This window comes from Phycodurus eques, chromosome 14 (genome assembly GCF_024500275.1).
Source record: "Phycodurus eques isolate BA_2022a chromosome 14, UOR_Pequ_1.1, whole genome shotgun sequence".
Taxonomy (NCBI): Eukaryota; Metazoa; Chordata; class Actinopteri; order Syngnathiformes; family Syngnathidae; genus Phycodurus; species Phycodurus eques.
Window position 1 is genome coordinate 9,383,809 of NC_084538.1, and position 24,202 is coordinate 9,408,010.

At 40.1% G+C, this 24,202-nt stretch overlaps 2 protein-coding genes across 4 annotated transcripts; both read right to left on the reverse strand.

Annotated features, from left to right (window-relative positions):
• Window positions 1-1,056: 1,056 nt before the first annotated feature.
• On the reverse strand, window positions 1,057-4,528 carry LOC133412836 (glutathione-specific gamma-glutamylcyclotransferase 1-like). Of its 2 annotated transcripts, XM_061696507.1 has the most exons (3): window positions 4,216-4,528; window positions 4,077-4,112; window positions 1,057-1,881 (listed from the first exon to the last, which is right to left on the reverse strand). In XM_061696507.1, exons 1-3 carry the CDS (start codon window positions 4,504-4,506, stop codon window positions 1,486-1,488), a joined length of 723 nt encoding a protein of 240 aa, XP_061552491.1. In that variant the 5' UTR covers window positions 4,507-4,528; the 3' UTR covers window positions 1,057-1,485. The 2 variants fall into 2 exon arrangements, with proteins under 2 accessions (XP_061552491.1, XP_061552492.1); XM_061696508.1 differs by lacking the exon at window positions 4,077-4,112.
• Window positions 4,529-11,416: 6,888 nt separating this feature from the next.
• Window positions 11,417-22,489, reverse strand: LOC133413149 (delta-like protein 4). Of its 2 annotated transcripts, none has more exons than XM_061697143.1 (11): window positions 22,100-22,489; window positions 21,743-21,994; window positions 21,049-21,103; window positions 19,675-19,938; window positions 18,086-18,146; window positions 17,254-17,384; window positions 16,996-17,165; window positions 16,516-16,735; window positions 14,760-15,498; window positions 13,816-13,924; window positions 11,417-11,905 (listed from the first exon to the last, which is right to left on the reverse strand). In XM_061697143.1, the coding sequence occupies exons 1-11, from the start codon at window positions 22,151-22,153 to the stop codon at window positions 11,900-11,902; spliced, it is 2,061 nt and encodes a 686-aa protein (XP_061553127.1). In that variant the 5' UTR covers window positions 22,154-22,489; the 3' UTR covers window positions 11,417-11,899. The 2 variants fall into 2 exon arrangements, with proteins under 2 accessions (XP_061553127.1, XP_061553126.1); XM_061697142.1 differs by having other exon boundaries at window positions 19,675-19,962.
• Window positions 22,490-24,202: the final 1,713 nt, after the last annotated feature.

A 24,202-nucleotide genomic window follows, 5' to 3' on the forward strand; every position in this document is an offset into this window, starting at 1 on the left:
TTAAAAAAACGGTCTATTGTAGTGTTAAAGAGTAATTAATGATGACGCCTATTTTAGTTTTCAGTTAATGACAAAATACCCTGCGACCCGACCTTGGACAAGCGGAAGAAAATGGATGGATGGATGGATGAGAAAATATATTCCCTTAAAGGCTACCGTATTTCAGCTTGATCGTGCCACAATTTTAGCAGCTAATATTTTTGACAGAAGCACTTAAGACGAAAATAATTTCTTTGGGTGTCGTGAAAAGCGCGATGCAAGTGTAATCTTTTTTACTGCTACTGAGAGCAACTATATATGCAAAAGCAGTGGTTCTCAAACTTGTTACAAGTACCTCCTAAAAACATACTATGCTATCAAAGTACCTCTATAATGACAAACATTAAAAGTAAAAAATATATGTAATATTATTGTAAACCACTGTAAAAGCGTGCACTTTGATCAGCACTGCGCTTAAATATATGAGAATTGAAAAAGGACTTGCATATAAGTTAAATAAAAATGGTAACTAAATAATTTCTAAAAACAAACAGTTCTTAAAGATTAAGTGTAAATGTATTGTACTTAAAGGTTAAATACAACTGAACTGTAACTGTACTTTTGTTTGTATCTCCCTTCATTAGCTTGGCATTGGTTGATATTTTCATTCAGTCCATTAAGATTGACAGAATTTCATGTTTTAAATGTAATTGATTATTATTTGTATTGAATTCAGTGATTCTTTCGCGTAGTTAATCTTTTGTGCACCGCTGATTTGTGTCATAAAAATACCACCTCCACTTAATTTAAAGCCCTACAGGAGCACTAATGACACTGAGTAGTGGATGGCTATGAGTGCAATGTATTTTGGAATTTGTAGCATTCATGCTTTGTTTACTTACAGGCCAGTTTAGATATCAACATTTATTTTCAGTTCAAATTTATTCCATTAATTTCAACACACTGATAACATGTTAATGACAATCATGAATAAGTCTCTGCACCCTTCGCTCTGCTTAATGTTTATTTTGGTTGCGACATGCATTTTTTTTTAAAACCATTGCCCCATCAAGATACAGGGTAATAGGTGGTCCAAAATCCCAAATGCACAGAGGCTCCCTTCAAGCCGTGTTTACTTATACGTACAGTACTCCCCTGCGGCTCTGATGAACACTCAGCATTTCCTAGAAGGTTGTAGCTGTACATTCTTGAGCCACATGATATGTGAGCATGAGCTGGACAGACACATATAGGAAATTCCAAACAGGACTCGGAGCACCATTTAATGAAGGCACGTTTAGTATTAAAATAGAATTAACAAATGTGCACAGTATACAGGAAACGTAAAAGCATTTAGTGAGTTTAAAAAAATGCATCACATGCATGAAACAAGAATCAAAGAAAAAAATTAATGCTTGTAAGTCAGGTAAAAGCATCTGCTACATTCAATTCATGTGACATTTAAACGGCATAATAATGTAAAGTGCTTTATGTCTTTTAGACTGACTACACGAGGAAGGAGTTTAGTGTTGCACAGTTGTGGTAAATGTTCAAAGCAGCTGCCTCGATGGAGAAGAGGTGCTCGTCATGCGCCTCGGGGCAGCAGTGTCGCATGAAGTCCGCGAGCCGGAGCAGATATTCGATGTTGTGGCCCGTCTTGCCCCTGCAGACGGCAATCTGGTTGGCGATCTCCTGGTCCAAAGCGGGGCCCAGGTAAGCGGGGCTGTTAGACGTGGCGATGTAGACGAGGGCGGGGATGATGTCTTTGGCCTTCTCCTGAGGGAAGAACTCCACCATCTCTGTTACGTATCCTCCCATCGTCACTTCTCTCATGTTGAGGTACTGCAAGACCTCTTTTATCTGAGCATCTGACACCTCATAGGCCATGCCCCATGTACAAGCCTGCGAGGGACAGAAGTGAAGAAGAACTAATCATTAACTGAAAAACATTGTTGGTCCCCTTATGTAATAGTAGAGCTGAGTTATTAAAAACAAATAAAATGTTACTAATGCTTGCAAAGTGCCAAGATGATGGCTTTATAGCAATGGATCAGCTGCTGAATACAGAAGCTAGATTTTTTTCCCCCGAATATAATTTTCAAATGTATGGGTTACATAGCGAATGTGAGATGGTATAGCATGGACTCAAAAATTCAAAATTTTAATCTCATTTACAATCCCAAATTTGAAAAAGCTGTGACAAAATACAAAATGGTAATAATTGTCCATAATTTGACGTATCCATGCCATACGGTTTAATAAGAATAAAATCCATCCATCCATTATCTGAGCCGCTTATCCTCACAAGGGTCGCGGGAGCCCTGGAGCTTATCCCAGTTATCATCGGGCAGGAGGCGGGGTACACCCTGAACTGGTTGCCAGCCAATCCCAGGGCACACATAAACAAACAACCATTCACACTCACATTCACACCTACGGGCAATTTAGAGTCTTCAATTAACCTACCATGCATGTTTTTGGGATGTGGGAGGGGAAACCCCACACAGGCACAGGGAGAACATGCAAACTCCACACAGGCGGGGCCGGGGATTGAACCCCGGTCCTCAGAACTGTGAGCCAGACGGTCTAACCAGTCGGTCACCGTGCCCGCTCCTCTGTCGTTTTTGGCAGTTTTTCACTGGTTTAACAGTGCGTCCATCTGCAACAAAAGTCCGTTTGGTAAACATGGACAGTGGCCAACTGGTTCCGGGCGACGCAAATTGTTTCTGGGCAGCGCAAATATGCTTTTATTCAAATTTGCATCAATCAATTTTTGTGGTCGACTCAGCCGATTATTTTCACAGCCCTACTCCCTACTCGCCCAACCTGCCTCCGTGTGATTTATTTTCCTTTTTCCCAAGCTCCAGGGGCTCAAGAGTGCATGAACTGTGGCAGAGAAGATTGATAAAGTGTGTTGGACTCCAGGGGATCACTTTGAAGGAATTCTAAGAAGGGGGTTATTGTTTTGCTTTCTGTTTCATTATGAATTTGTCGGACAAACCGAAAGTTGTGGATAAGCATATCTGAGTGTAAAGTGGCACAAGAGGCGGGATGTGGCACAGTGAGAACAAGTACAAAAGGAGACTGATATGCTGATATGGTGATCCGTCACGGTTAAAGGCCAGCAGTGGACAAAAACTGGCAACTTGATGTTGGGGAGGTGGACTCTGCTTTCTATGACTACTGGATGCAGTCGATGACCTTGTGATGATTAACTTACATGCATCATTTTAATTATTGGAAGTGGAAACTCCACACAGGCGGGGCCGGGGTTTGAACCACGGTCCTCAGAATTGTGAGGCAGACGCTCTAACCAGTCGTTCACCGTGCTGCCTAAGAATAAAGTATATGAGCTATTATTTTCACTAATTTTACAATTTTTGTTCACTATTTTCATATAAAAATGCCTGTGTGGAAGTCAGGCTAGTGAATTGAATAAAAACAGGTATCTCCAAATATTTTTTTTATTTCTCCAAAACATGAGGGGAAAATTCACACGGTTTTATTAGTTTGTTTTAAAAATGAAAAACGGGGATACATATGTGTACAAAACTTAAATAAATCCATATCCAGTTTTAATTTAACAGTATATTGAACAAATTATTTTCTGTACGCACTGAGTGGCCACAACATTAGGAACACCTTTTTGCAGTTGAGTATTTTGCCAAAATATTATAAACAGCTCTCTGTGTGATGCAGAGCAGTTCGACACCACTGCAAACTTCAACCACAATCATAAACATATTGATAAATTACAACTTGGCATTACAGTATTACTTTTTGAATGTAAAGTACGTGGTCATAATGTGGCAATATATATTTGTTGATGTTATTATTCATATTTTCTATACTTAATACTTGCAACTCCTCTCTGATTTTCAGCTACATACTACTAACTGCATACAAATGAGATAATTTCACAACTTCATCATATATAACACTGCTGGTTTAGTGAACATGTCAAAACAAGCATTCATGTTTGCAGCATTATGAAAATTATAGCTAAATTATAACAGTTTGGTTCATTATTACTATTTATAGCATATATTTACAGTTGTAGACAAATAGCCACTGTCTCTATGTGTATGGGCGATTACCTCCTGGTCTTTCACCAGTGTTACCACTCTTCCTGGCTGTGGAGATATAGAGCACATCTGAACTCAGTATACATGTATACATTATATGTCAACAGTTTTGGAAGAAATATTGTTTACAAAAATGGTGTGGAAGTCTCACATTTTCCTTGTCTCCTCGATAAAAGTCGTCTCCGTGCCAGAAACGCCTTTTGTAGCCCTTGATGTAGCCTATTTTTCTCCTCTGGTAGACAAAATCAGGCTTCCACACTAAGGATCCGTAACCAAATACCCACAGGCCACCCGTCCACTGCAAGAAGTCTTGAGCTTTCATTGAGCTGCTTAGCTTTTCACAAAGAAACCCACGCGGTTTGTTTTTTTCGGATGAGTTTCTTAAAAATGCAAGTTTCTGTCTAAAGCGACATGCTGCAGGTAAAACTAATCGGAGGCACATGAACGATCTTTAAACTATCCCTGCCACGAGCGCTTCCTTCGTTTGGGCCAACACGTGTATTTGTTGTTCACGTGACGTCACAGTAAGACGTGGCCGACCAATGGGAAGGCTGCGGGGGCGGGGCTTGGATCCCGAGTCCTGCCTGTGAAAACCACGTGGAAAAGCGATTATGCTGCGTTTCCCATCAATGCACATTTAAAACATAACCGAAGCCATGCAGCAAGTGAAAGGAAAAGCCCAAGCCTTACTATCGTTATCGCTTGTATCGCATATAGCAACTTTTAGAAAAGGAAAGGATAAGAGAGAAAGTCTTATACTCAACAGGATTAAATAACGCAGTGCAAATATCAGATAATAAAATGCTAATAAAATAAGAGAAATTGAGTCGGGGTTATTTTTTTATTTTTTTTGTGAAATGTGATTAGTGGCTAAGCCCCACAGGTAGGATGTGACCTAGAGGTGAAAGAGAAATTCTGGAAGGAGCTAGACAAAGTAGTTCTGAGCATCCCAGACAGAGAGAGAGTCGTAATTGGTGCAGATTGTAATGGACATGTTGGTGAAGGACATAGCGGTGATGAAGAAGTGATGGGTAAGTACGGCATCCAGGAAAGGAACTTGGAGGGACAGATGGTGGTAGACTTTGCAACAAGGATACAAATGACTGGAGTGAACATTTTTTTTCCAGAAGAGGCATGAACATAGGGTGACCTACAAGAGCGGAGGTAGAAGCACGCAGGTGGATTACATCTTGTGCAGACGATGTAATTTGAAGGAGGTTACCAACTGTAAGGTAGTGGTAGGAGAGATTGTGGCTAGACGGCATAGGATGGTGGTGTGTAAGATGACTCTGGTGGTGGGGAGGAAGATTAGGAAGATAAAAGCAGAGAAGAGAACCATGTGGTGGAAGCTGAGACAGGACGAGTGTTGTGCAGCTTTTCGGGAAGAGGTGAGACAGGCTCTCAGTGGATGGGAGGAGCTTCCTGAAGACTGGACCACTGCAGCCAAGGTGATCAATCAAGCAGGCAGGAGAGTACTTGGTGTATCTTCTGGCAGAAAAGGAGAGAAGGAGACTTGGTGGTGGAACCTCACAGTTCAGGAAATCATACAAAGAAAAAAGTTAGCTAAGAAGAAGTAGGACACTGAGAGGACCGAGGAGAGGCGAAAGGAATACATTGAGATGTGACACAGGGCAAAGGTAGAGGTGGCAAAGGCCAAACAAGAGGCATATGATGACATGTATGGCAGGTTGGACACTAAAGAAGGAGAAAATTATCTATACAGGTTGGCCAGACAGAGGGATAGAGATGGGAAGTATGTGCAGCAGGTTAGGGTGATTAAGGAAAGAGATGGAAATATGTTGACTGGTGCCAGCAATGTGCTAGCTAGATGGAAAGAATACTTTGAGGAGTTGATGAATGAGGAAAATGAGAGAGAAGGGAGAGTAGAAGAGGCAAGTGTGGTGGACCAGGAAGTGGCAATGATTAGTAAGGGGGAAGTTAGAAAGGCGTTAAAGAGGATGAAAAATGGAAAGGCAGTTGGTCCTGATGACATTCCTGTGGAGGTATGGAAGCATCTTGGAGAGGTGGCTGTGGAGTTTTTGACCAGCTTGTTCAATAGAATTCTAGTGCGTGAGAAGATGCCTGAAGAATGGAGGAAAAGTGTACTGGTGCCCATTTTTAAGAACAAAGGTGATGTGCAGAGCTGTGGGAACTATTGAGGAATAAAGTTGATGAGCCACACAATGAAGTTATGGGAAAGAGTAGTGGAGGCTAGACTCAGGACAGAAGTGAGTATTTGCGAGCAACAGTATGGTTTCATGCCTAGAAAGAGTACCACAGATGCATTATTTGCCTTGAGGATGTTGATGGAAAAGTACAGAGAAGGTCAGGAGCTACATTGTGTCTTTGTAGATCTAGAGAACGCCTATGACAGAGTACCCAGAGAGGAACTGTGGTACTGCATGCGGAAGTCTGGAGTGGCAGAGAAGTATGATAGAATAATACAGGACATGTACGAGGGCAGCAGAACAGCGGTGATGTGTGCTGTAGGTGTGACAGACGAATTTTAGGTGGAGGTGGGACTGCATCAGGGATCACCCCTGAGGCCCTTCCTGTTTGCAGTGGTGATGGATAGGCTGACAGATGAGGTTAGACTGGAATCCCCGTGGACCATGATGTTTGCAGATGACATTGTGATCTGCAGTGAAAGCAGGGAGCAGGTGGAGGAACAGTTAGAAAGATGGAGGCATGCAATGGAAAGCAGAGGAATGAAGATCAGTAAGACATAATATATGTGCATGAATGAGAGGGGTGGTGGGGGAAGAGTGAGGCTAAAGGGAGAAGAGATAGCGAGGGTGGAGGACTTTAAATACTTGGGGTCAACCGTCCAGAGCAATGGTGAGTGTGGTCAGGAAGTGACGAAACGGATCCAAGCAGGTTGGACCGGGTGGAGGAAGGTGTCAGGTTTGTTATGTGACAGAAGAGTCTCTGCTAGGATGAAGGGCAAAGTTTATAAAACAGTGCTGAGGCCAGCCATGATGTACGGATTAGAGACAGTGGCACTGAAGAGACAACAGGAAGCAGAGTTGGAGGTGGCGGAAATGAAGATATTGAGGTTCGCTCTCGGAGTGACCGGGTTGGATAAAATTAGAAATGAGCTCATCAGAGGGACAGCCAAGGTTCGATGTTTTGGAGACAAAGTTAGAGAGAGCAGACTTCGATGGTTTGGACACGTCCAGAGGAGAAATAGTGAGTATATTGGTAGAAGAATGATGAGGATGGAGCTGCCAGGGATGAGAGCTAGAGGAAGACCAAAGAGAAGGTTGATGGATGTCGTGAGGGAAGACATGATGGCAGTTGGTGTTCGGGAGGAGGATGCAGGAGATAGGCTTACATGGAAAAGGATGACGCGCTGTGGCGACCCCGAACGGGACAAGCCGAAAGGAAAAGAAAAAATATCAGCTAATAAAAATTGGAATAGTGTTATGTACAATAGCAGCAGGGTGAGGAATATTTTTTAAATGTAAAAAAAAAATAAAAAAATAAAAAAGTAGTAAAAATATGGAATATGTGTTAGTGTTATTGTGGGTCTTGTGATACAACAAATAAAGGCCACTCTTGCATAGTTGAGGGATGCTGCAAGGTGCAGGTAAAATCACATTACCCCTAAGTAGAGCCATTGAGCTGCAGGGATGTTTTATAGCTCTTCTAAGCTCCTTAATTTAAGCATTTGTGGTCAGCTTGGTTGCAGAATGATCATTTATGAGCCAGCGATCCACCTGAAATGATGTCATGACATATGATGAGTTGTGTTTTGGATGACAAAAGATTTCTCTCTCTTTTTTTTTCAACTCTTATACAAGCTAGTGCCCTCATGTGGTAGGTGATGAAATTGCTGTGTGAACAGTCGCAAAGATGACTTTGGAAATTAAGTTGGTTACAAAAAAAATGTAACAGTAGTGTAACTATTTCAATTACTTTCTCAAAGTAATAAAATTGATTTTTAATGAATACATTAAAAGGACCCTTGGATGATTCCTCTAAAAAAAAGTGGAATAAAACCATGGATCATTATTTTGGAATTAACCACATATTTGTTCTTTACATAAATAAACCTATAACAAAAGATGATATAATGTGAATTCAAAAATTTTTTTTGTTGCATTGTACACATACATAAACACACGTAGACACATATATGTGTGTGTGTGTGCGTGTGTACAGCATGTGGAAAACATACCTTGTTGACCTATTTACAAATATGAATAATTTAGACATTATTGCTTCATATGACAAACTTGATGGGTGAATGAAACTCAGAAAAGGTCAACGCTGTTTTATGTGTTCAAGAGTCCAAGTCTTACCCTTTAAAAATCTCAGACAAATTAATAGATTGCACCATAAGGTGGTGCTTCCAGGTCATATTTGGAAAAATATTTCACGTTTGAGACTACTGCAGAATGGCACATGACCAGAGAGAGCCAATCAGAAGTGTCGGCTTTAGAAGGAGAAAGTGATATGAAGAAAAAGAAAAAAACTATGTTGCCGCTATGTTTCAAACGTAACTCAAATTGTTAAAAAAAAAAAAAAAAAAAAAAGCTTCAACAATTAGTGTCCTCAGTTCCCAAACGTTTATTGCATGATGTTAAAAGAAAAGGTGATGTAACACGGTGGTAAACATGACCCTGTCCCAGCTTTTTGTTGCAGCCATAAAATTCCAAGTGAATGATTATTTGCTAAAAACAATCAAGTTGATCAGTTTGAACATTAAATATTTTGTCTTTGTAGTGTATTCAATTAAATATAGGTTGAACATGATTTGAAAATCATTGTATTCTGTTTTTATTTATCTTTACCACAACGTCCCAACTTCACTGGAATTGGGGTTGTACAACTGAGTGTGACTCACAATCAGATAAGCAAACCACCTCACATTCAGTCTATAGTTACCTTACAGACTACGAAAAAGCAAAGGTACTCTATGTTATGCACAGTCATCTCTCTGCCTAAAAATTTCATCTCACAAGAACTCCACTTCGCATTTGAGAAAACATGTTGCAGTTTTCTATGTAATCTCTGCCTGATTATCAGATTGTGCTGTTTCACAAGTATAACCAAAGACATTTAATCTAAAACCATTTCTTGTGGGTGGATTTGACTTAATTTGTTATTTTATGAAGATTAAATTGATCCTCTTAGTGAAAATGATGTTTTTTTGGCAATATCTGAATTCAAAAATTCTTTTTTTTTATTAATAATGAATAAAATAATTGACGGTCATGCTCAGATTAAAAAAATGAATAAAATCAGAATTTAATGGCCAGTTACTCAGTACTTGAGTAGTTTTTTCACTGACTCCTTACTCAAGTAATTATTTGGACAACTCAATTTTACTTTTACATGAGTCGATTTATTCCAAAATAACAGTACTCGTACTTGCGTACAATTTTTAGTGACTCTAACGTACTCATAAAAGAGGCTAGATGAGGTGTGATGCTTGTATACTGTCTCACTGGCATTTGTGTGGAAATTAGGGTTCAGCAACCTCCAGCACACAGGCTACTTATGGTCTGCAAGAGCATCTGATGCCACCCACCATGCGATTCTACAAACAAACCCTCAGAGGAGCTATTCTAAAAAAGACCAAAACCACAACCCACACAAGGCTCATAATATTGTTCCCTATTTACATAACATTTGTTTTCATAAATTTTGTTTGGTTCAGGGATAACAAAACTGAAATGGTCCCTGGCGTAATGCGGATATTCAAATATTTCCAACATTGCTGTTGTTTGGTTTATTTCTGTATCAAGCATTCAGCATCCAATCAGATTACTCTGATGTCATTACCTATGCTGTTCGCTACCCCTAGGGCAGGGGTGTCAAACCCATTTTTGTCACGGGCCACATCATACTAGTTATGACTTCCCTCGGAGGGCCGTTATGACTGTGAACCCGGATGAAGGAATTATCACCTCATATAATTAGATATACACAACAAATTGATGAATAACTAGTTGTAAAATCAGAAGCCTCTAATAACATGTTTTTAACTACTACATTTCTTTTCAAAGCATGATTGGTAACAAAAATGCTTGCAATATCTCAACGTTATTACATCCATCCATCCATTTCCCGTACCGCTTTATCCTCACAAGGGTTGCGGGCGTGCTGGAGCCTATCCCAGTCATTTTCGGGCAAGAGGCGGGGTACACCCTGCACTGGTCGCCAGCCAATCGCAGGGCACATATAAAAAAAATAACCATTCGCGCACACATTCACACCTAAGGGCAATTTAGAGTCTTCAGTCAACCTACCATGCATGTTTTTGGGATGCGGGAGGAAACCGGAGTGCCCGGAGAAAACGCGTTATTACATTGGAACACAATTAGCAATTTTGATTTCCTTTCACGGGTCTCATAAAATGATGTGGCGGGACGGATCTGGTCCCCGGGCCACCAGTTTGACACCTGTGCCCTAGTGCGTCTTAACTTTGGCATCGCTCTGCATTTACACGTGTGAATATCAAATCAACACAAAACATCACTTGGGAGGAGTTAAAAGACCACAATGATTATTTATTTCTGCATACAGATGTTTTAAAGATGTATGTATGTATGTATATATGTGTATATTTATATATATAAATATTTATATATATATATATATATATATACATATATACATATATATATATTTTTATATATTTATATTCATAATCGATTGAGTAGATCTTTACATTGCTGCCAATTACAGTGGAGTCCACCGAATGATGATTGCTAGCACACTGATTTCACATCACACTCACAATGATGTCATTAAACGAAGACATGGAACCCATAAATGATACCAAATAAGACTCTAGATGACTTGAAATCACAAATCTCTATTTGACCACTTGTTCACGCGACCATTGAAGACCAACAAATAAACAGTGTACCAGATATGTATTCAGGGTTTCTGTCCTTATATATCTATATAATAACAGCCAAATAATAATAATAATTAAACACCAAAAACACTTTAAAAATAAATTCACACTTTTGGTGCATCACCTTACAAACATAACTCTAATCTCAACATATAAATATACACTATGTACAAAATAATCTTATAAAAAGAAAGAAAAAGTCAGTGCGTCATATTAAATAACTAATGAATTACTAAAATAACATTATTGGTTCAGTAATTTCCATTGAAGGCGTCCTTGGTACAATAGTTACTTATTTCTTTGTCTTAAGTGTGATTTTTGCATAAGATTTAAAAACTCAACAAGGCCTTATCATGAATTTCCCTGCATATGTGGTTATAGCATTGCATCGCTTTGCATCTTTTTGTCCGTCTGTGCAACGAAATTAAGATAAGATAAGGCTAGGGGCACAATGTTTTGCTTAAATATAAGGCTCTGTGATCTAGGAGGTTGCTTTTGTGCATTCTGTGATTTTTTTTTTTTCAAACCTGACGACCAAAAATGAACCGTTTTTTGTAGGCTTTTAGACAAACGCCATAGCAAAAAGCCAAGTCCTCCAGCAGCCTTGTCGCTTGCTCTTTTGTATGTTGATTGCTGCAATAACCTGGAGGGGATCGCATCAACAAAGTCCTCTTGTCCTCGTTAACATGCAAGTACAGTATGAGCCTCCGGGCCTCAGATCCTCAGAAGAACACAGATGTCGGGAAAAAAAAAATCGCAAATATCCGGATGCACAACATTCAGTCCCAAAGTCTTTACATTCTTCCAGAGTTTAGTAGCTTTAGTTCTATTGCATTCGTCGAGCGCTCGGGCTCCGTCCAGTTATAAAGTTTTCAAGAGCAGCAACTTTGCATTTAAATAAATCCCAGTCTCTCCCCACGCTTGTAAACAGTCCACAAGAAATGGTGGTCACGTCTTCCATTTATTATACCTAAAAATACAAAAGAAAGACAGAGCATTAGAGAGCGAAATAGCATGAGTGGGATAGACATTTAAAAATGGATTAAAAAGAGAAATATACAGGGTGTCCCAAAAAACACTGACACCATTTTGCAGTCAAATCACACCTCTTACACGCTTTAAATCTTTAATCAAAAAACACCATTGAACCACATTGTAAATGTATTTCAGCACCCAAAAATATTGCAAACGCAAAATGCATTGAAAATACTGTACAGATTGTAGCGTCTGTGTTAGATACTGCGTGTGCCTTTAAGAGGCAGGGCTAGGGTGGGGTTGGCGTGTGATGTCAGCAACTCTGTATCTGAGTGTAAGCTGCGGGCAACAGCAGGTCCTGCGTATGTGTGCTTATTGCATTTGGTGGATCGGCGAGTGTTAGGACATTACAGTACAGTACGTACAGTTGTGCCTTGACAATGCTCATAACTCAAAACACGTATCTTAAATCATCTTTCCCTATTGAAATGAATGGAAATGCTATTAATCCGTTCCAGCCAACCCCCCAAAAACTTTTTGCAATGTGTTTTTTAATGAGAAAAATAGCACTCTATAATATTATACTTTATAAAAATAAAAAAACACACAAGAAGGACATAATTAAATAGAATTAAAAATAACTAGGTAGGTTAATTGAAGACTCTAAATTGCCCGTAGGTGTGAATGTGAGTACGAGTGGTTGTTTGTTTATATGCGCCTTGCGATTGGCTGGCGACCAGTTCAGGGTGTACCCCGTTTTTCGCCAAGAGTCAGCTGGAATAGTCTCCCGCACGCCCGCGACCCTAGTGAGGACAGGCGGTATGGAAAACGGACGGATCGATGACTGAATAAAAAAAACTAAACAGTTTTTGTCACACTTTCTGCTTCAATGCACATTTTGCTGCTCATTTTCGTTCTTGCGCCTTGGCCACCTTGGGGCAGTATAAGGCATCCATCCATCCCTCTGTTTCTGTACCGCTTATCCTCACTGGGGATATACTGTACTAGAGACTCAGCTCCTCTTTCGGCTTCTCAGTACAGCAGTAATATTAGTCGTTCTTCACAGAAGATAAAGAGTATATGTCTCTGAGTATTGTCACAGTATATAATATCGCCGTATATGTTGCTGTACCATTTGTGTTCGAATATTCATTGATTAAATATAAAATTTGTAATTGTCTTTTCTTTTTTTACTGTAAAACCGGGAGCGTCAATAAACAGCTTAAATCAAGCACACGTGGACTCTTTTAAAAAGAACTCTTCGTCATCTACCTAAATGTACAGCATACACTCAGGGAGGGCAGAAAGGTTAAGCCGCGCTGGTAAATTGTTATCTGTGTTATCTGTAGTATTGGAGCATTTTTAGGAGTACGAGTACAGACGTACAGTATTTCGCAGTGATACTGATACTTATACTACAGTATAATGCTTCTGTGCTACTTTAAATTGTGAATTAAGCATGCACTTACACCGGGGTGAATGCATCAAGTAGATGACACATTTTTTACAAAACTGTGTGAATCACTAGCCTCTTTAAAACAGAGACATATTGCTTTAACTTTGTGTTGATGAGAGAACATGAAGGGTGCTTTGTTATCTTGAAAGAAGAAGATGCTATTAGACATCCCTAATATTAGAAGTTGAACTCATTTCCACTTCCTGGGCATTCTGGGAAGTTTAGTGGGTTGCCATCTCTGGAAACATTCACTGAAGGAACAAAGGCCTTCCATGTGATCTTCCTTCAGGGGACAGTTGCCACTACAGTCATGACTATGGGGACTCGCCACCAGAAATGTTTTATGACTAAAGTCTTTTGGGGGAAAGCTGAAATGTGTTCAACAAACAAACGTAGAGAAGTCCACTTGTCTTCGATTCAACATTTGTGAATGAGATAGGAGAACGTACCTCAGTTGCAATGATGCATTCCTGTTTCTCTTCTGCTATCATAAAGACAGACTGATACATGGACTCTCTGGAAGAACATATTGTTGATATTCTGCATTCTGGCCTTTCACTGCAAAGACATATCATTTTGGTTATTGGGCATGTTGGATTTAACCACAGAGGTACCTTGACTTACGAGTTTAATTTGTTCCGTGACCAAGCTCATAACTCAATTTACAGCGGACCACCGCCAATAGGGACCGGGCCGGACTGGACCAGGAGTAGTCAAAATCCGCATATAAATTGCATTCTCACTGCATTGAAAACAAATTCATGTATAAACCACCAGTAAGCGTTTTTGGGGTTGGTCCCCCCTCCTTCCCCAAAAATAAAAAAAAATAAAAAAATAAAAAAATAAAATATCCACAAGCACGTGAATCCGCTGGTGCCGAACTGCCATTATGTGGAGAGCCACTGTAATTGTTCGTCAAATCATTTTCCCCCATTAAAATTGATTGTAATACCATTAATCTGTTCCAGCCCTAAAAAACTCCTCCATTTTTTATTACGTTTTGAATGGCACTGTATTGTATAAAAACATAACAAAAGAGAATGTCAAGAAATAAACTGTTTTATAAAGTTTAATTACTGTACGTACTCTAGTACTGTACTGTCGTATTTGTGTGTTAGTTGTGGGCCTTTAAAGGGTGTGGCCTCGTGAGTGAAATCAGGAGCTGGAGTCGGGTTGGTTAAGTTGCTTGGGTTATTGGGTGAGCATCTGCGCAAGAGTTGTGGCCTACAGAAATTCCTTTTGAGTTTTCTCATTTTGTTGCAACACAGCAAATAAATCAATAAATAAATAAAATAAAAAAATCGACCAAACGATGGCTCGCAACTTGCAAGTTGGGACATTCGTAAGTCAAGGTATGGTCGTATTCATGTCTCTGTGGCATATGAGCACCTACCTGTACATTCTACTCAGTTGCTTTTTATCTTCTATCATCTTTTCACAGTTTTCATCTTTGTCTAGAAGGCATTGTTCATCTTTGTACCCCATGGAGGTTTTATAGTCCGTGTGGAAGTGGTTGATGTGTTTGTGGTTGGACTTCTCTCTCGAGCAATCCACCTCCAAGTCCATCTTCTTGTTGGTGTTCTTGAGCTCCAGTGTGGATATAAGGTTATCTTTCTGGAAACCTGCCTTGGAGAGGTTGTTTATGGTCTCGGAGGCCTGCTGTTTACTTCTCTGCTTCTTCACGTGCTTCATGACCACAATGAACATGCAGCAGAGCACGAGAGCTGCCACCAGGCCTACGCCCGAGCTAATGGCCACCCAGTTAACCTTCTCGCGGGACTCCCAGCCTGTATTGGGGTTAGGGTTAGATGAAGGCACGTCCATGGACTGGCACCGGGGGCCGCTGTAAAAGGCGGGGCAAAGGCAGGAAGGCTGGCCTTTGGTGCCGATGGCGCAGGTGCCGCCGTTGAGGCAGATCCAGGAGGTACAGCGGTCAGTCGGCCTATCGCAGTGGCGTCCGGTGTAGCCGGGCGGACACATGCAGGTGTAGTCGTTGATGCGGTCTATGCAGGTGGAGCCATTAGTACAGGGATCTCTGGCACACTCGTTGATGTTGATCTCGCAGCGCAGGCCCGTGAACCCTGCGCGGCAGCTGCACACACTCAGGTTGCCGCGCATCATGCAATGGCCACCTAGTGGGCAAAGAACGGAATAGTCACATCGTTTCAGGGTAGCGCCGGCAAAATGTGAGGTAGCAGAGCGAACTTTGCCACTCGTGTAAATATTTTTCCAGAAACAAAAATTATTGTGGCTTATCATCTATTCAGCAATGCAATTTTGGAGCTATTAAATGATCGAAGAGCTGACGTGCAGCCAGTCACAAAAAGGAGTCAAGCCATAACAAAAGTCGTTTTAACTTTGCCTTTCCTTGCATCTGGATCATTTTAACGCACTGTGACAATTGGTGTTGGCCTCTCCGAGAGCAGTTTCAGTGTGCATTTCCAAGTTTTAAATGCAATGTTACGCAGTATGGGCCCATACATTCAATTGCCACGCACCTGGAACAACTTACTTTTATGCAGTTGATGCCTTCCACAAACTTATCGAAGCGATCCATTTATTTTTTGTAACTCTGTTATGTGTTTGTATGTCTCTTCCAATAAGACTTCCAATTCCATAATTTCTAACTTAATTTTGCGCTTCCTTACTGTGCTCTCCAAAGTGTTCCATGGTGAAAACCATCAGAGCTTCCGAAAGCGCTTCACCAATTTTACACCTGTTGCTAACAGACTCTTAGCGTGAGTGAGTTTCCTGCTAACTGGGAAAAATATTGCAATATTAGTAAATGCACAAGGTGCCCACCAACACGGGCACATCATGTTAAAGTGAATACGCGATTTAGTGACCGTTATTTGGGAAGGGTTGAATGTGGCTTCCTTGAAACTGAATGCCCAGTACTTAGATCAGTATCTGGTGTGTCGGACAGATAATCGCTTTCAACACAACAGAGAAGGACTGAAGAACAAGGAGTGAGTGTCACACTTCACACCCCTGCCCCCCCTTTAAGTCCTTCCCTTTTCCCCTTTTATTCTACCTTCGAGGGCAGAATATTGGCGGGATGTCTCCCCATCAATATCAGTGCTGTTAATACAAACCAGTAACCCAGAAAAATTTATATGACTGAACTGAATGATGTGTTGGTCCCTTACCATTGGTGCATTGTAGGGAGGTGCATTTATCCACTTTCTTCTCACAGTTGAGTCCAGTATAGCCCGCAGGACACTCACACACGTAACTATGACCGTTCTCTGTCTCTTTACATTTGCCACCAAGTAAGCAGGGCGTGTTCAAGCACGTCAGAGTCCATTGTTCACAGTGTGGCCCGGTAAAGCCGAGTGGACATTCACACCTGTATCCACTCTCCGTCTCCTAAAGACAAAAGAACGATATCAAAAAGCTCAGCGTCAAGATATTTTCTTTTCATATCCTGTTCATAAACGGTCCCCCAAGCAAGCCCCCTCTATCCTTTAGTTTGCATCCTATTTACAGTACACTGTAAACTGGGAACTGGGTCATCCAGGACTTGACAATCAATGGCATCCTCCTGGACTCGCAGATAGGCAAAGGCAACAACAAAAACAGGAAAGTCTGTGTTGTGGGAAAAGAGAGCGAGGGACTTCCGCACTCACTAAGCAGTTGCCTCCGTTACGACAGGGCTGTCCGTCACACTCCCTGACCTCCGAGTCGCAGTTGACCCCGGTGAAACCCGGCAGGCAGGCGCAGGTGTAGCTGCCCTGGCCCGTGTTCAAACACGTGGCCCCGTTGGCGCACGGCTTGTGATGGGTGCAGTAGTTCAGATCTGGAGAAGAGAATGCTTCATTAAACTGTGCGTATTCACCCGGCTGTTTTGGGATAATTTTGCTTCCTTTCATGAAAAGCCTGCCTACCTTGGTCACACAGTATACCCCCCCAGCCTTCCTTGCAGGCGCACTCCCACGGCTCCATGCAGGTACCATGTTTACACGATGGATGCAGTTTACACACATCACAAAAGACGCCCTGCCAGCCTTCTCTGCATCTAAAAACAAACACGTAAAACGCCGTTATTATTTTTTGGACGAGCACCCACAACAGAGACGAGCAAGGGAAACACTAATACCACTACCATTGCTTTAACTTTTTTTAAATTTAAAAGTTGTTTAAGACAAACACTACCCATTTTAATGCTGTTAGTATTATCATCATCATCATCATCAAAGTGTTAGATAATAACTAAGAAAATACAAAGGTGGACTAATTGAATCTAATAGAAAATGATGACTATTAGAGAAAATATCATGGTTATTATTAATTTATATTAATCTATGACATACAAAGTACATTTTGGGAGAGCATTTTAGATTCAAACTAAATAATGCCTTAAAAGACTTCAGTCCTCAAAATGTGATTAAGCATTAAGCATTTAACATTAATATTACAGAGGTTATTTTTTATACTCTAGTACGGCTGTCAAGAATGTTAAATGTTTAGTTGATAAAATTGCCTGTTTAGTTCATAAAGGTTTTATGATGTGAAGCATTTGTCCCAATATTTTCTGTGTTTTACCAATGACCCGGCACCCCCACTTTTGCAGTTCCACTGTCTTTTTTAGTGGAAAGAACTTTGTAAAGAATTAAATCCATCTATTAAATATCTAATAATTATTTTACAGCACTTTTACATTATTGTGTGAGACATAAGGAACAATACAAGTACACTGATCTGTTAGTAAATACTCACTTGCATTCTCCAGGTATTGTGCAGTTTCCATTATTTTCATTGCATCCTTCCAGACAAATCGCTGTCGGGGGGGAGAAGAAGGATGTTAAAGGTTAACCTTTTCTTTGTATAGAGTCTTCTAATAAAAGTTGCTTCCTGATGTTTGAATGGAAAGGCACAATTTGCCCACTCTGTTCTGCATGTGACATTGATTTTGCATGCTGTTAAATGGCTGGTTGCTTTGGTGCAGAGCAGATGCTTGCTCTTAAAGAAGGAAAAAAAAAAAGCACGACAGCTGCCCCATTGTTGTCAGTGGGCAGTTCGATCCCCGTTTGCAGCTGCTGCCCTGTACCGCCGCAGCAATAGTGGCCGCAATTTAGTGGCGTGTGGCGGCCTATAATGCCGCGATTAAACCGGCGTGTGCTGCTCACAGACCAGCTCACTGGATTAAACGGTGAGAGAAAGTGCGCCAATTCTTCACATTGTCACCTTAACTGCCACTGGCCTCACAGATGCAGCTAAAGTCTAATTCGAGGGTGCCCTAAGTCCAGCCCGGGTGCCATTTGCTGCCCACTGGAAGGTGTTTACTGGCACGCAGCATATTCTAAAAATAACACGAAATCTGGCTATGAGAAAAGTTAAAATGTTGAAGGATAGCACACATTTAAAAAACTAAAAATGCAACAAAAATAAATGGTTATAAGTAGGGATGGGCGAATACCAATTCCAGGTACCAATACCGGCCTTAGTTCAAGGTATTGGGTACTCGTGAAGGCTTAGGGCAACAACAAAAAATCTTGACAGTACTAACTAAGTCCTTCTCACCAGTAGTTGGCTCTACACTGCAGCGGTTTGACACATCGGTGAATCATCATGCGCATCAGAAAGCTAGAGGCCTTTGTTCACAATTGTCCGTCATTGATTGTGTTAATAGGAATGTTATGTACCAAAAGTACAGTACTAGTGGTATCGCTACTCGGTATTGGTAAGTACTCCAGAGTGAATACCCGTAATGGTATAGGTCTGAAAAAAAAAAGTGGTATGGAACATCACTAGCTATAAGACATCATGCTTTTTATTTCAATGTTGTTTTCAAATGTAAAAAAGTCTAATGAAAAATTGTCACACTTTCTGCATTTAAAATTGTAAATACATGTGAATGTTCCAAGATATCAAACTGTTTTTAAAAATTCACACTAAAAACCTTTTGCCTGGTCACTGATTACGTCACGCTGAGGTATAGTTTTTTTAATTTTTCCCCTAATTTAACTGCTTATTATATGTTGACCCTACAGCATCTTGAATTGGTTTGTAGTATATTTCTAAAACACAAAGTGTAGTGGCACCCCTCTTCCTTCTATTTTTCTGAACGTGGCCCTCAGTGAAAAAAAGAGTGGCTATCCCTGGCAAATTGAAAGGTCCAAATGTAAGTATGCATGTACTTCAGAGTAAATTTTGCAGCACATTTGTAGCAAAAACAAAGTCAAAAGCAGAGCAAACTGCACACACTGAATGTCTACTACTACAAAGCCCAAAGCAAACCACTGACTTGTGCCCTTTTATGACAGACAAAGAAAAATTGCCCATATGGTGTCTTTACTTGTGCTTACGTTCTTGGCAGTATTGTCCCTTCCATCCCGGCAGACACGCTATTTGCCCGTCAGGCTTGCAGGTGTAGTGGCCAAAAAGGTCGTCTCTGGCAGCGCATATTTTGGAACAAGTGTCCCCGTAGTAATTGTCATTGCAGATGAAGCGGTATGAGTACCTTAGCTCCGTCTGTGTCCCGCTCTGCACATCCTGGGACCACTCATTCCCTATTCCCAACTGTCTTTGGATGGCAAAAGAGCCAATCAACAATTCTGGGTTGGTGGTGTCTGGAGGGAAGAATACAGGAGTTGCTGATGATAAAAGAGTATTTGTTACAGAGCGAGCTGGTGTTGATTTACACAACATTCCGAGTGATAAAGGGAATATCATCTGGGCCAGTGGTTCTCTATCATTTTTAGAAATACCACCTCAAAAAATACTTAGCTAGCTCTCAAAGTACCACAATGACCCGACATTGAAATACAATAAAAGCATAGTAGGCTTTAGTGCTCATCAAAAATAAGGTTTATAAAGTATATTTAATACTACCGTAACCCACTGTAAAATTATGCACAGTTTAAATATAAATAGAAAAAAATACCAAAAGGGTCCTTAAATAATTCAATTAAAATGTACAGGGCATGAGTTAAATAAAGAATGTATCTTAATAAATGTTTTAAAACAAACAAGCTCTTGAAGATTAAATGCAAATACATTGCACTTAAAAGTTAAATACAACTGAAATGTAGCTGTATTTTAATCAGTATCCCCGTTATTTTCTTGGCATCAGTTTATAGTATGTTTTCATTTGTTCTATGTTTGACTGTATTTCATGTTTTCAGTGTGTTTTATTATTATTATTAGTCTGATCTTCCTCAGTAATACTCCAAAAAAATTACAAATGAAAAGTATTTCTACAGGCGCTCTATTAATTGCTCTTGGGGTCCCCCTCGTGGTAGAAGAGCCCTGCACAGGTGCTTCGTTGGTTTTATACATTGTTAATTAAAATAAAATTGTTGTGGGGACCATGTGAAAGGGTGTGGATACTTTTTTGGCAAGGTCTCATGCGCTCACTTAACACAGTGCACTTTCCCACGCAGGGCCAAAATAAAACAAAGGAAGTTGCGATTGTGTTCGAGAGCTTTGCTTGCGGTGTGAGTCACAAGACATTCTAGTGGACATAAGTCCAGGGATCGGACAATGCCAGATGGATTCGTTGTCACGTGACCCCCCCCCCCCCCCCCCCCCCACTCCTAAGGGCCTCTTATTGATTTTTGGAGAACTCGGTATGACGTAATAGGCTAGTGAGTGGTGTTTTTGTAGATGTCTCCCTCTAGTGGTCATGGATGCCATTATTTATGTATCTATTTATTTGTATTTATTTTTAAGCCGTTTACCTCCAGGCTCCTCTGCAGACGAATGCCAAGCTTCAATAATGAGAGAGAAGGCACCCTAGGGAGGGACAAATGGGGAAATAAACGTCACCAAAAACGTCGGAATTGTACAGTTGAAAACGTTATCGAAGCTCACATTGACGTGTGACTAGCTAATGTAGTAGCGTAAGTAAGTTTAGGGAACGAAAGAAAGAAAGAAAGAAAAATAGACAGATAGATCTACGAAGACAGATAGATAGTTATATAGACAGATAGATACAGATAGGTAGGTAGCTATGTATAGCTGCTATCTATTAATCACGTGAGGGCTATTAAAAATCAGTAATAAAATAGTAATGAGTACATATAAAATACAAGTACTGTATTATTCTATCCATATTTTTGGGCGTTATTATTACAAATGATTACTCTTATAATACTCTATACTCGTATAGATCTAATTATAATGATCACGTCTATATAATATGATTATATAATGTATCTTATTTAAATGTAATATAGTCGTATGATCAAGTGAATTATTTTAATTGTAATCAGTTTTTTTCTTCTTCATTAAACACAGAGACGCATTAGTCTTTGTGCCTAATTTAGTGAGTTTTCATACTACGAATAAGGTTCTCTGTTGAACATATATTTTTAAAATATGAAACTATTCTGGCAATAAATATCGGCTGATAACCGTAAGTAAATTCCATACCGGCCAGGTGAAGTTGAGAGGCAAGCGCAGCCTGGTGTCCGGCTGCATGCTGAACGAGTCGTTGCCCAAAACAGGTGTACTGGCCTTGGCAAAAAGACAACCTCCGGGAGACACCACCGTTTGGAAATTCTTCAGACAAACCGTGAAAAAAGTCCTGCAGCCGCTCACGCCGCAGCTCCTTCCATTGGCCAGCGAACCTTTGGAATTGTCAAAGTGATGCAGATCGATCTCGAACACACCTGATCCCAGAACCTAGACACGAAGCGAAAGTTCAGCAGGGAAAATGCACATTTTCACAGAAACCACCTCTCTTCTTCTTCTTTTTTTTTTTTTTTTTAAACAAAGTGGACACCGTACCTGAGTAAAACATGTTATAACTATTGCGAGGATAGATGTGAACCAAACGGCCATCCTTTAGAGCTTGATGTGCGTATCCTTAGACGTGTTTAGTCCCAAAAAATCCTGGCGCTGGGAAATGCAAATAAATAGAATCCCGCAGTAGAAGCTCCAGCTCCAAGAGGAGATGCCCGGGATGGGGGGGACAGTTATCCAGTGCAAAACAAGAGGCTAGACCGCTATCAAAAACGTCAATATCCACAAGTGAGTCATTCTGCGGTCTTTGTGATGTCCATCCATCGTGCCGGTCACTTGTGTTACTTTGTTGTTGCTGCACTGTTGCTTGAGTGACACTTGTGCGGCCGACAGTGATGCGTGTGCATGCATGTGGACGAGCATCAGCGCATGGTGTCACCCACTGTGGACTCTGTCACGTCTCCCCTTTTGCTTATAAATGCCCCGGCTGGCAGGGACGTGACAATAAAAACCGCCCACTCTCGTGAACACCCCCCCCCCCCCCCTCGCCCCTTTTTTATTTTTTTTATATATTTTTTTTAATCGCAGTAGTGTGTGTGTGTGCTTCTGTGGCTGTGGAATGATACTAAGAAAACAACTAATGAAGCAATTTTTATTATTTTGATAACAGCTATCTTGGAATTATTCTCGATTTATTGCAAGGGCTAAGAAATTATGAGGCAACAATTGAATAATATTATGTCTTATGAGCAATTTGGGGCTTTTGCATAGAATTTGAAATCATCAAAGCACAAAAATAAAATACAGAAACATGCACTTGATGTGTAAATTCTAGTACAAAATTTAACTGGAGTAAAACGGATTCCTAAATATTATAGAAAACACAAAATAGCTCTTGAACACCCCACTAATTTTTTTTTCTTGCCCTCTTGATGACCAACTTCAAACAGATGAAATACATTTTAAATCGCCATATTTTGGTCTGATTTTGTTTTTGTCTTCCTTGTAATAGAGTAGCATTTTTGTTTTATCACAGACATTTTAAATGGTACTAATTATGCTCTGAAGTTGAAGCCCTGTTACTAAAACCCTTTTGGCCATCGAGAGGAATAGAAAAAAGAGGGCGCGACATGACTTCTAAAAACTGATGTCATCATGCTAATTGCGCTGACCTTGGTGAGACCTAAGATAAGTTCTCTCCTATTTTTCATTATTTTTCTCAACTTTTTCAGCCGTGTCACTCAAACCAACGGAACCCTCTTACTCATCATAGAAGATATTAATACCTGTTTTAAAAAAATTGTTATATATCTAAGTTTGTTTTGACCAACGAGCATTGCACCTAACACAGCTAGCATACGCTTACTCAAATGACGATGATGTGATGACTGCTTTTTATCGCAAAATGTTTCGTCCGCATTATGTACATCAAATTATATTATGAATATTGAAATTGTTAATTAATGTGTCTGAGCGCTACCTCAGGTTTGAGATGTATAATAATAAATATGGCAAATATACAGCACATTAAAATACATGATACTGGTTGAACATACAGTATGATGTGTATGATATTTATTGCACATTATTTAAGAAGTATTCATTTTACACACAGTGGAGTATATATGTTATATACAGACATGCAAAGTAGATGGAATGAAAGCTAGTGGAGAAATTTACATACACACACAAACATTTTCCTATAAATTGTTTGCTGAGGTGAGCATCTTTAAATACTGTATGCACAATTTGGTAGTAATCCAAATAAAGATTGTGTTAGTGAAAGTCTGCACTCGGATAGATACTGTAGTTATGACAAATAAATGTATAGTGTGAGAAAAAGTCACAACTATGAGCTATTGTTTATTATGGTTGGTAAAAAAAAACAAAAAAAAGACCCAAAACAATAGTAATAACCAATAATGTCACCAATTGAAAAGCCATTTATATCAATTGGAGCGTGTAGTGGCACCGTGTTTACTGAAATAACATCCACTCACGCCACTTTAAGAACACTTTCATCTCCTTTCAAGTGTGTGCAATTGTTCCAAACGGGGAAGAGAAAAATGAAGTGAAAACAGTATATAAAGCTTTCTGAGCAAATTCAAATGCCACATACTGTACACTTTTTCTCAGCTCATGCTGGGC